At 36.2% G+C, this 12,927-nt stretch overlaps 1 protein-coding gene across 1 annotated transcript in view; it reads left to right on the top strand.

Moving 5' to 3' along the window:
- lrch3 (leucine-rich repeats and calponin homology (CH) domain containing 3) overlaps positions 1 to 12,721 on the top strand; it is a 28,548-nt gene extending 15,827 nt beyond the window's left edge. Inside the window, exons 9-20 of the mRNA XM_079373742.1 lie at positions 349 to 494; positions 610 to 686; positions 1,359 to 1,404; positions 1,496 to 1,636; positions 3,476 to 3,523; positions 3,639 to 3,692; positions 5,680 to 5,713; positions 5,816 to 5,908; positions 6,493 to 6,593; positions 7,106 to 7,243; positions 7,324 to 7,401; positions 11,972 to 12,721. Of these exons, the coding sequence (XP_079229868.1) occupies positions 349 to 494; positions 610 to 686; positions 1,359 to 1,404; positions 1,496 to 1,636; positions 3,476 to 3,523; positions 3,639 to 3,692; positions 5,680 to 5,713; positions 5,816 to 5,908; positions 6,493 to 6,593; positions 7,106 to 7,243; positions 7,324 to 7,401; positions 11,972 to 12,130 (1,115 nt within the window). The 3' untranslated portion in view covers positions 12,131 to 12,721. The remainder of the gene's footprint in view (positions 1 to 348; positions 495 to 609; positions 687 to 1,358; positions 1,405 to 1,495; positions 1,637 to 3,475; positions 3,524 to 3,638; positions 3,693 to 5,679; positions 5,714 to 5,815; positions 5,909 to 6,492; positions 6,594 to 7,105; positions 7,244 to 7,323; positions 7,402 to 11,971) is intronic.
- The last annotated feature ends 206 nt before the right edge of the window (positions 12,722 to 12,927 follow it).

The raw sequence follows: 12,927 nt of genomic DNA, 5'->3' as shown, positions 1-12,927 counted from the left end.
AAAAGACATATTATAAATATTATAACTTATCCACTACCTGGTAAGAACATCACTAAACATGAATTACAATTAATTTAACAAACAATGTTTATTTAAACACTTTTGGAGATTTTTAATTAATTAAAAAAATATTACTTGTATATAAATTCTCATCACCGATTTTATTTGCACTCAATCTTGTGCAATCAGCTAATATATTACACAGCTAATGTCTCTATCAAAACACAACAAATAATGAATAAACTTTGGGAAAATGCAACTTTGCTGCCTCAATATGCTTCCTCAGATTTGATCGTGAACTTTTGAAGCCAGACATTTACATTTAAATCACCTTGTCTCTTTCTAAAGTGGAAACAGAGCTTGAACAGATAGACTTCATTGACAGCTGTACGGGGGATGATGATGATGAGGATGGGCGGAGCCGTAGAGGGGCGGAGCCTGTCAGCCTCAGCTCACAGTTTATGGCCTACATTGAAAGACGAATCACCAGAGAGGTGTGCATTACTAATTAATAAGCTGTAATAATAAGCTAATCACATCAGTTCCACTCAACACCAGTTGGATTTTGTTGTTAACACGGGGATAATGATGGCTTTACTTTGTTTCTAGGGTTCACCTGTGAAGACCAGCCCATCCAGAGACTTAAGAACTGATGATCCAAGACGCCAAAGCTCCTTACATAACCGGTACTAATTAAACTTTCATGATAACTACAATGTATGATATACATTCGCACTCCACCATGAAGAGTAATGATCTTGTTTCCATGTCTGTTTCCCGTCTGCTTTGACTAGCTGAAAAATCATAAATTCAATCATTAGTAATATGATTTATTGGTTTACCAATTTTTACCAATAGGTGGCACTGTTGTCAAATTGATGTGGTGTTGTCAGTGTTAGGTGACAATGACACGTAAAGTTTGGTGTCAATATGTCAAAGCTTTGCAGAGATACAGCATCAGATGCAGTTTGGCACCATGCCATCAAATTTGTTAATGCGGTAAACAGAAACCGTTTCACCAGTCAACACGAAATTCATAACTTTTTGCTGACTTGGTCCGAAGATTTTGAGTTCAAAAAAGTAGTTTTTTTGCGATTGATTAAAAATTGCAACAAATCTTGACCATAGAAATTTACATTTTTGTGTCCATATGACTACACGAGCCAAGGGATCAGAAACATTTTTTTTACTTCTAAACTTTAGCAAGCAGTTTTATGGACCGCCATAGACTTCCAAAGAAGAAGAACGCCAACTATTACAATGGGAACCATCGGTGCTTGGCCGCTAAAAAATTAAGAATTAGAAATCAAACAGAAGTAAAATATATCTGTTTTCACTAACAGTTGTTGTCTCTTTAGTGGTGGGTCAGATACAGCGGTCACATCTTCATACGGTCACAACCAGGTGAGAGTCCCTGTACATTCACATCTCATTATGCAGTTAATGACATTTACTCTGAAATTTACTCTGAATTTACTCTGGTTGTGTGTGTCAGCGCTCCGCTGGTGTGGCGTCAGGTTCTGGTGGCGGTGTGGAGAGAGTGAGGCGGGAAGCTCAGCTGGCGGCTCTGCGGTACGAGGAGGAGAGACAGAAAACAAGATCAGTGCAAAGAGACACCGTTATGAATTACGTCAAGGTACACACAATTATTAAAATTAGCCAAATGAAGTGCTGCAAACTCTTTAAATTAGAAAAAGTTGCTAGAGCATGATTATAAACACAATGAGGCTGTCAAAGCAATTCGCAGGTATGAGTTTACCTGTTCGGTGTCGTAACATCTGTAGTCACATTTAGCAATTTGCTAGCAAATGCTTTTTCACAACAATAAAAAAGTGGGTATTACTGATGAAGAAGATTCATCATGCACTCATCCTCAAGTTTTTCCAAGCTTATATGAATTTCTTTCTTCTGTTGAACACAAAAGAGATATTTTGGAGAATGTTGGTAACCATACAGTTGACGGTACCCATTGACTTCTATAGAATGGAAAAAAATACTGTGGAAGTCGATGACGACAAAAACATTTCACATGCCTCAACAAGAAGGAACAAGGGAGAAAAAAAAGTAGTAAACAATGCAGTTTAAATACAGAAAATATTCTTTGCAGGTCAGCACCATTCATTTAATAAAATTTTATTTTATTTTTATATTATGTGAAAATGTTAAAGGAGGAGCATATATGAATCGTTTTAATGACTATTTTTAGATTTTGACATCACATCCACATACTAAGGCTGTCACGATATTAGATTTTTCACACCACGGTTGTTGTGGCCAAAAGAATTCACAATATCTATAGAAACCTTGGGGAAATCAGCCAAATTAATTTTTACTTAGTTTATTTAGTTTTTCTTTTTAGCCAATGAACATAAAGATACTGATAAACACAGGGCACATGCATTTTCACTTCTTCTTCTTCTTCAGGTCTACTTTGGCTTTCTCTCTCTTCTTTGAAGCTCTCTATGAAATAACAAGAAAGAAAATATTGTCAAGTTCAAAAGCATGATTAATAAATATTAACATCAAAACTGATACTTTAACCTGTTAACTTGTGTAAGTTACCTGTATTTGAATCTCTTTAACCTATAGTTGCACCGCTGCCAATGAAGTCATGCAGTTAACGTGCTTCTAATTCAGTATTAATGTGCGTCTAGAACGACTGCAGATGAAGTTCATGGCACTGCGGCCAAAATAACATTTGACAGAGTTTAATGTAGCAATGTGCTCGTTCAGTTTTTCTAGATTTGTTTTAATCGTGTAAAGAGATTTGAACAAAGGTCAACCAGGTACTGGCCCTGGAGTAGGCTATTTGCGTGTCGTGTTATCTTAAGTGTCCTGTTCATTTTAAATATGCCTTTTGTAAACTTGCATTTATGAATGTGAAATTTACATAAAATCCGTGATATAATAACCCAAAATCACGTTTATAAGATAAAGAAAATGTTTTTAAAATATTATCAGCAATGAGTTTTATTTATTATTTAAATCTGTATTTAACCTCAGAATGATCTCAGAGTAGAAAGTCTTGTTTTCCGGTGGCTGTTTTAAAATTTAATTATTATAATATTAATTCAAGTGATGAAGGATTTCGAAAGTGATAGTAATCAGTGTTGAGTGCTACTGGAAGGTTATACATGTTTGAATGTGATTAACAGTTGAAAACATTCGAAATTTAGAAAAATAATCAAATGTAATCAGGTACATTACTTTAATAAAGTAACTGAAATAATTACACTAAATTATATTTTTAATAGAGTAACTTGTAATCTGTAACCTATTACATTTCCAAAGTAGCATTCCCAACACTATAGTTCACACAATATAATAGCATTTAGTATAACGAAAGGTACCGTAATAATACATCGAGATGTTCTGAAGGGCGAAAAGTGATCTTTAGCATCCAAATCCCAATTAGAAACTCTCCCCAAATGTGTCCTAGAGATTGGAAATCAATTTTTTGTCTTTTTGTTTTCAGCACAAGTCTTCTCAGAGCCCTACAAAGCTCAGTCCGACAGACAGTGAGGTGAGTGTCTGCTTCACATTTGCACAATCACTTCCTCCCTATCCATCACTTCATCCTGCTGTGTGTGAATGTAAGTGTGTGGCGCTGTAGTCATATGCATACTGTCCCACCCCAGAGTCTGTACCCCTCCAGACGGTCCACTCACACCGATGACTCCGCCCTCTTCATGGTAAGAGCCAATCAGCTCGGATCATGCGTTATCCTCTGCACCATCTCATTTCTCTTGCATGTTCACTTCCCTTAAGAGATGTCACTATTAATCTTTATAACTTTGCATAATGTATTGACATGATTTAAGGTTATTTCTAATCAAAAACTCTTTTCTGATCCATTTAAGCTGTTAACATCCTTTAAAGTTGCACTCAGTAATTATTTAATTGTTCTTTTGACACATGATTCAAATGGTGTCCACTCACAAGACTCTAGTGGCAAGAAAAAGCTGTTTTGTTAAGATATGACCTGCCTTACGTTGTAATTGATAGTTATTACTGTCTAATTACTGTTAAAACTTGCTGAGTGCATCTTTAATATTAGATCTGCTTTTCCTGGCGAGCATCTTTAACACTCCTGCCCTGCTTCTTTTGCTTCCCTTCCTGTCTCTCTCTCTCTTTCTCTCTCTGTCATGTTGGTTCTGTGTCAGAGTGAGTTTGAGCCCCTACTGATATTTGAGATAGACACAGATACCAACACTATAAAGAAGAGGCCAGACCCTCACAAACAGGTGAAAGACACGCAGACATGTTTACTAGCTGTCTAAATGGGGATTTACCATTCACTGCTGTTGATTAATGCTGATTCACAATTAGTATTGCTCATAATTAGGGTTAGGGATATGAATAAACCCCGAAACCTTTGTATTAAACTTTAGCATGTTGCAACACTACTCGCACATTTTCAGTTTTAATTTAATTTATTTGTTTTTTGCTTGTTTTTTGGGGGGGGGGGGGGGGGGGGGGGCTGGAGATGATCTGTCATCACCGCTCATTGCTGTTTGTAGATGCAAATAAGCTTATTATGGATTTTTATTTAATTTTTTTTATTTGACAATTTAATTCTCAAAAATGTTAAAAAGCTAGTAAATTAAATAATAATAATTAATTAGTTTGTTTGTAACCTCTAGATGATCTCAAATGATTTTAGACTTTTAGAAATTTAAATATTTATTCATTTATTTATTTATTTGTTTGTTTGTAGCCTGGAGATGATCCACCTCCATCACTTTGTTTCTATAAATCCAAATAGTCTTATGCATGTTTCCTGATGATTTATTTAAACAATCATCATCATTATTTTTAATTAAATTTTTTAATTAAAGCTGATTATGACCCCTAAAAGAAAACATTTAACATTTGTTTTAGCATTTTTCCTGCAGCATTTTCTGTAATAAACTTCTAAAAAAAATCTTTTACTCTTCGACTCTTCCAAAACTCTGTCTAACACTTTCTCAAACCCGCTGTTTATTTCCTAATTGCATCCCTTTATTTCCCCTCGTTTCGTACCTTTCTCCCTCTGCATTGCTCTGGCTGGCTAGTCTCTCTCTGCTGTGCCGCTGGATGGCTGTGTGTCTCCCACTTTATCCGTCGTCTCCTCCTGTACGCCGCAGGTACTGAACCGCAAGAGCCTGGAGATGATCTGCCTCCATCACTTTATTTCTATAGATGCAAATAAGCATATTGTGGATGATTTTACCTTCATAAATTCACTACACAACGATACTGCTGTTGCATTCAGATCTAACGAGGCAGAATGCAGTAAAGAATGAGTTTAATCCTAACCAGCCAAAAATATCTGTTTTTGGCCCCTTGGTTAAAACAGTGTTTCACTGAAATAAACATCAAATATTTTGTGATTGACTGATTTTGTGAGCAGTATTTCCATTTCATTGAGGAAATAATGCTGGAAAGCTGTCACGTCATGCCTGTTTAGGACATGGTGTAAGATTTCAGCTGATGCATGTGCATGTTTGTTTAGGATTTGGAAGTTCTCGCATCAAAAACGTAATGTAAAAATGATGGTGAATCTCTCAAAAACTGGCAAGAAATATCTGTGACGGGCGTCTTTCTAAGATTCATGCCTTGAGTTCACTTGAAGTGCATGCCACAGATACACTGTTAATTTTTCATGTCATGACCTTTTTATTTTTTTCTCTTCTGTAGCAAGGTGAAGATTATGGCTCGCTGTCACCCACCGGTATGTGTTTGTTTAAATCAGACTTTATCTTCCTCTTTCCTTCTGTTTTGTTATTTAATTCTTTGCCTCACATCCCATTGCAACTTTCTTCTGGTCCTGCAGCCCTCCAATCCCCCACGTCCCCAACCCGCGGCTCCAGCCAGAGACCTGAGAGTTACCTGTTTCGCCTCAGTCAGCGAGAGGAGAAGAAAAAAGGTTTGTTTATCTGACGCATGCTGCTTTGTGCGACTTTCATGATGTCATGAATAAACCAACGATGCACACACTTCTATACACTATATTGCCAAAAGTATTGGGACACCCTCTTCTTATACAAATCTTAATTTTAAAGCATATAATGATATTCTAGGGTATTGTGTGCTTCTAATTCTATAGCAGGAGTTTAGAAAGGCCCCTTTTTATTCTAACATGACAGTGTCTCTGTGTATAAGACACGGTTCAGAAAGACATGATTGATTCAAAAACTCATCACCAAAAAGTTCAAGCACTAAAAATGACTAAAGCTAAAATATATATAAATTACATCTAGAGAAATAATAAAAAAAACTAATACAAATGGCAAAAGCACATTAAATGGCTAAAACTTAAATTAAATTGAAAACAGAGGATGCATATATAATAGTAATGCTATAATAGTATAAATAATACTAAAATAACACTCCAAAGTGGGCAGTCACTGTTGCTCTCTATTACAGGCATGTCAATCTTGGCTCCTGATTGCTACATGTTGATGTAATTATGTGCTGACGTGCTCCTAATGGCATGTGACTGTTTTGCAGGTGAATCAGTCACACAGAAGGCGGAGCCAGTGGAAGCCACTCCCACACAGAGTCCTGCCCCGACGGGGGAGGAGGCAATACTGATAGAGCAGCTGAGAAGGGTGCGTCAAACAAACTGCTTTTCCAGCATGTATTATTTATTTATGGATTATACATACATACAAATACACTACCACTCAGAAGTGTTCGGACAATAAGATTTTTAATGTTTTTTAAAGAAGTCTCTTCTGTTCACCAAGCCTGCATTTATTTGATCCAAAGTACAGGAAAATAATAATCAGAAATGTTTCTTGAGCAGTAAATCAGTATATTAGAATGATTTCTGAAGATCATGTGACACTGAAGACTGCAGTAATGATGCTGAAAATACAGCTTTGATCACAGAAATAAATTACATTTTAACATATTCTCATAGAAAGCAGTTATTTTAAATAGTAAAAATATTTCACAATATTGCTGCTTTTTGGCTCAAATAAATGCAGGCTTGGTGAGCAGAAGAGTATTCTTTAAAAAAAAACATTGAAAAATTCGAAACTTTTGATTGGTAGTGTGTATATATATTTCTTTACAAATTATTTTGTCCTGCTGTAAGTCTTACTTTGCAACCCTGTAGAATATCGAGTGCCGACTCAAGGTGTCCTTACCCAGTGATCTTGGGGCAGCTTTGACTGACGGGGTCGTGTTGTGCCATCTGGCCAACCATGTGCGTCCCCGGTCCATACCGAGCATCCATGTACCCTCACCGGCAGTGGTGAGAGACTTTCTGGGTTTGTTTTAGTTTTTGTGTATGTGCATAGCATTGCATCGGTTTCATGTTTTCTTTCTTTCCAGCCCAAACTGACGATGGCCAAGTGTCGACGAAATGTGGAGAACTTCCTAGAGGCCTGCCGCAGAATCGGAGTTCCTCAGGTATTCTTTAAAACCAAATTAAGAAATAACTTATCTGTTTCATATATGTGTCTCTGGAGCACAAAAGTAGTCATGAGTAACAGGTATATTTGTAGCAATAGCCAACAATACATTGTATGGGTCAAAATTATCATTTTTTCTTTTATGCCAAAAATCATTAGGATATTAAGTAAAGAGATTTTGTAAATTTCCTACCATAAATATATCAAAACTTAATTTCTGATTAGTAATATGCATTGCTAAGAACTTCATTTGAACAACTTTGAAGGCGATTTTTCTCAATATTTAGATTTTTTTGCACCCTCAGATTCCAGATTTTCTAATAGTTGTATCTCAGCCAAATATTGTCCTATCATAACAAACCATACCAACAAATCACAATTAAAAAAAAAAAATGGACCCTTATGACTGGTTTTGTGCTCCAGGGTCACATTTGCTTCAAACCTAACATCTCGTGCTGTTTCCTCTAGTGCCTTCAAGTTAAATCGCTAATACTACTAACTCTTTCTCTCTCTCCCTCCATTCCCTTCCAATTTAAAACCATCAACCCCTCATTGCATTTTATTTGAACGTTCCTTTTCTTCCTCGTCTCGGCTCTGTGGGCAGGATAGTTTGTGTTCAGCGGGTGACGTGTTGAAAGGGGAGGTGGTTTGTGTGTTTAGGCTGGTTGAGGCCTTGCTCTCTCTGGCACCTCCTACCCTTCACTCTGCTCCTTCTTCCCAGCTGGCTGGATTTGCCCTTTTCTACCTGTCTATCATGTCGCTGCTATGTGCTCTCTACTGCCACCTGGTGCCAAGCCTTTAAATCACACTTCCATGTTAATCACTGCACTAAAATAGCCAATTGTTTGTCTTTGTGCAGAATTACACAATAGCTGGTGTTTATGCACACAGATGTTACGTTTATAGTGTTTTCTAGTGCACAAAATTGATACTTCGCTAAGCTCCGCCCCCTCTGCGTAAAGTTGCTTGCTTAGACTGTCTTTATAAAATAACATTCATGCAAATTTCATAAAGGGATACAATTTGGTTTAATGGTATTATTACATGGACTGGAAAGAATTATGCCATTCATTTAAAGACAATTATCTGCAGTACTGTTCAGTTTGAAGTCAGGAAGATTTTTTATATTTTGGGAAGAAGTTTCTTCTGCTCACAAAGGCTGCATTTGTTTGACCACAAATACAGTAAAATAGTGAAATATTCTTACAATTTAAAATAACTGTTTTCTATGTTGAATATATATTAAACTGTAATTTATTCCTGTGATCAAATCTGTATTTTCAGCATCATTACTCCAGTCTTCAGTGTCACATGATCTTCAGATATCATTATAATATGCTGTTTTGCTGCTCAATAAATATTTCTGATTATTATCAGTGTTGAAAACAGTGCTGCTGCACAATATTTTTGTGGATACATTGTGATTTTTGTGGATACTGTGATACATTTGATTTTTCAGGATTCACAGATGAATAGAAAGTTCATAAGAACAGCATTTATTTGAAATATAAATATTTTTGGAACATTATAAATGTCTTTACTGTCACTTTTGATCAATTTAATGCAGCCTTGCTGAATAAAAGTATGGATTAAAATGAAACAAAATAAACTGAAGTCTCATTTGATGGTTTATAAAGGTAGGATTGGTTAGTGATGTTCTAAGGCGGGGCTTAGCGAACAATAATTTGAGTGTGTTTGTGAGTGTTTAGCGAGCACATTTCCATAAAAGGTCCATCGAAAAGCACAAAGTTGGGCGGATTCGCCCATTCAGCCTTAAACAAGACGACAGAACAAGCTGCCTGCTCTGTGAACGAGCCCTTTATTGTGCATCAGTACTGCTGCACTTTTTCCCAAAGTTACTGAAGTGTTAGAGTTCTCTGTGAGGCTTTGAGTTTCCGAGGGTTTGTGTGAATAAAAAGGAAATGAGACAGAGTGGAGAACGCCAAACCATAAACTCCCCCTGTTTTATCCCTTTGTGCCTTACTGTGTGTATGTCACTGTCTTCCACCTCACAGTTAACACAATAGTTCAGCCTAAAATAACAATTACTCACCTGCTTGTCATTCCGTATGAGCTGCTTTCTTCCATGAAACACAAAAGGAGAAATTTTGGCATACTGTCTGAGCTTTTCTCTTCCATACAGTTAAAGTGAATGGTGTCGGATGTGCCATGTGGCATACACAGCTTACATGTTAAGTCTGTTTATTCTAACAGAATTATCATATGGCTTCAAAATGCTTGTAATATAGTGCACAAGTCATATCATAACAGCAGTTCATATTATATGGTGCTTTATTGTTCTTTTTGGAGCCTGACAACCCCTTTCACTTTCACTGTGCCTCATTCATGAACACATTTGAAGTAAATTGTCTGTAAAATGGGCCAAACATTTCCCAAACCTCTGATTTAATAGTTAAACGTATATATGCTAATGAATTCTAATCATTTGTGATGTGTGCGGTCATTCATAATTGGCATAATCCCACCCACACATTACAATTATGTGAATTTTGCATACAGGAACGCTTACTGCCTTCTCTTTTTGTTTGGCTCCAGTATTGCATAAATTCCAAAAAAAGAAAAATGATTAAATTAAAGCATTAAGCTGCAGACGAATATTGCTGGTGCTTAGAATAATTATAATCCTTAATAATAAAAAGAAAGAAAAAATACTGAAAGACTGTTTTCAATCATTTTTGCTTATCAATGAAGTTTATTTTTATGTTAAACTAATTGATTTAGTTAAAAACACTGAATTCTTTTATTTAATATATTTGTTATAATAGTGTTGTACAGTACAATAATATTTATATTTATTCATTTATCAGATGCCTTTATCCAAAGTGACTTTTATATTATTTTTATGATTTATTTATAATAATATTGTTGCAGTATTACATGTTATTATGGTAAAGTGTTATCAAAATGCAGTGCTTAAAAAAAAAAAAAGAATACTTTTATGTAAACAAAATTCTGCTTGTGTTTCATTGAGTGAAGCTTATTATGTGGAAAAAAGCAGCTGGGACTTCTGTTAAATGTCTCCTTTTGTGCAGAAAGTATGTAAGGTGTGTAAATAACATCAGAATTTGACTTTTTGGCTGAACTAACCCTTTAAATAGTTAGAAAACCACTCTTATCCCTGCAGTTATCAAGCATGTTTTCAGTCTGCACCAGAACACATTTACTCACTGAAATAACAGCCCTCTTCCACCAGTACATGCCTGTTGTAATGAATAGCTATACAGTGAAATATGTTCCTAACACGCTTAGGAGACACACAGTGGTCGCAGAGAGTGTGTGAGCATTTGTCTGTCAGATTTGTGTGCCATATTGCCTGGTTTTCCTACAGTCTGACTGTTGTCCTCTGCTTTTCTACAATAAAATCTAAACTCATGTATCCTCTGTAGACGTGTGTTTTATCACTAGTTAAGTTGTGCGTTTGAGTCTGTGAGTCACAGCTTTATATTGGATCGATAGATGGCAGCTAGTTTGATTTATCGCTCATGTTTTTAGCACAAACAGTGCAGGATGATTTCCAAACCCTGTTTTGATCTTTAGGTTAAGGGCTTCGTTCAGATCACTAACTCAAAGCATCTGCAATAACAGCCTCTGCTAATGCTTCAGTTCAGACTAGTTGACGCTGCGTTCTTAGTTCGTTCTATTTCTCTTCTTCTCCTCCATCAGTTTGTCATGATTATGCTTTCTTTATAAGTTAAGTTGTACCTTATCTGCTTTAAGTTCCTCCATTTTATAGTTCACCCAAAAATGAAGATTTGCTGAAAATGCACTCACCCTCAGGCCATCTGAGATGTATGAGTTTTTCTCTTCATTAGATTTGGAGAAACGTATCACTGCATCAGTGTCTCAGCAATGGATGCTCTGCAGTGAATGGGTGCCGTTAGAATGAGAGTCCAAACAGCTGATAAAAACATCACAATAATCCACACCACTCCAGTCCATCAGTTAACATCTGGAGAAGACAAAAGCTGAAACAAATCCAGCATTAAGATGTTTTTAACTAAAATCCATAATCCATAATAACTCTTCCTCCAGTGAAAAAGTCATCTGGTCTGAATCAGGAGAGAAATCTGCACAGATCAAGCCAAAACAGCTCTAAATAAATATGTGGCTGGATTTGATGTGAGAGACAACAGGAAATTGACTTTTTCACTGGAGGAAGTGTTATTATGGATTCAGATTTTAGTTAAAAATACATCTTAATGCTGGATTAGTTTCAGCTTTTATCTTCTCCAGATGTTAACTAATGGACTGGAGTGGTGTGGATTATTGTGATGTTTTTATCAGACTCTCATTCTGACGGCACCCATTCACTGCAGAGCATCTATTGCTGAGACACTGATGCAGAGACACATTTCTACAAACCTGATGAAGAAACAAACTCATCCTAATCTTGAAATTTTCATTTTTGGGTGAACTATTCCTTTGATCATTAAATTTTTTTTAAGTTATACTAATTTAATTTGTTTCTCCATTGACACCCTTTTCGTCCTTTTTTTGTTGGCCCCTGCTCTCTCTCTCTCTCTCTCTGTTTGTGTTTGTGGCTGCAGAACCAGCTGTGTCTCCCCCTGCACATCCTGGAAGAGCGAGGTTTGCCACAGGTGGCTGGGACGGTCCGTGCCCTCCTGGATCTGGCTCCTCCGAAACACACGCCGTCCCCGAGCTCGACCCCGACCGGCTCCAGCGCCGTCTCCCCCCTCGCTCTGTAGGAATCTCCTCCCAGCAGGCTCAAAGATCTTTAAGACTCTTTTCTGTTCTTGAGTGCCTCATGAACGGTTCTGTAACGGTAACACACTCACACACTACCTGCTCTGTGAACACACACACTCTTCAAACCCCAACCAGCCCTCAGACAACAGAGCAGAGGAGAAGAGACGACTGACCGACAGACATGTCCAGAGACTTCATTGAAGCTATATTTCTATTTCATTTTAACAGTTAGTTTTACACTTTAATATCTCTAACTATTATGGGTGGTGTTTATTTTGTACTATTATTATTATTATTATTATTATTGACTCTCAAATGATGTGGGAATGAGAGTTGGCCAAAACTACCCAAGCTTACGTATCTGAGAGTTACATTGGCTGGTGGTTTAATCTCACGAAACCTGCAGGTCACATTTCACCCTGAAATAAAAATAAGATATTATACTTGCAGAAATTGAAACATATTTTGTAGGACCTTTAAGATTTATGTGACATTATTTTTGTGATGTACAAAACAAATTCTCATTATCACATTGCAATATAATGCAAAGAAATGTATGTATTATTTCAATAAAAAAAATGTTTACTTTTTTTTTGTTTTCTTTGAATTATAATGCAGTTAAAAATATTTTAAAATAGGTTGTTTTATTGCATTATAAAGCTGAGAAAATATTGAAACATTTTTTAGAACATTAGGATTTTTGTGACATTTTCATGACATACAAAAATTCTCATTATCACGATGCAAACATGTAATGCAAAGAAGATTATGTATTATTTAAATGAAAATTAACCAT

The sequence above is a fragment of the Barbus barbus genome (genome assembly GCF_936440315.1).
Source record: "Barbus barbus genome assembly, chromosome: 23".
Taxonomy (NCBI): Eukaryota; Metazoa; Chordata; class Actinopteri; order Cypriniformes; family Cyprinidae; genus Barbus; species Barbus barbus.
Note: the sequence above shows the minus strand (reverse complement) of the source record. Positions and strands in the feature narration are given on the sequence as shown.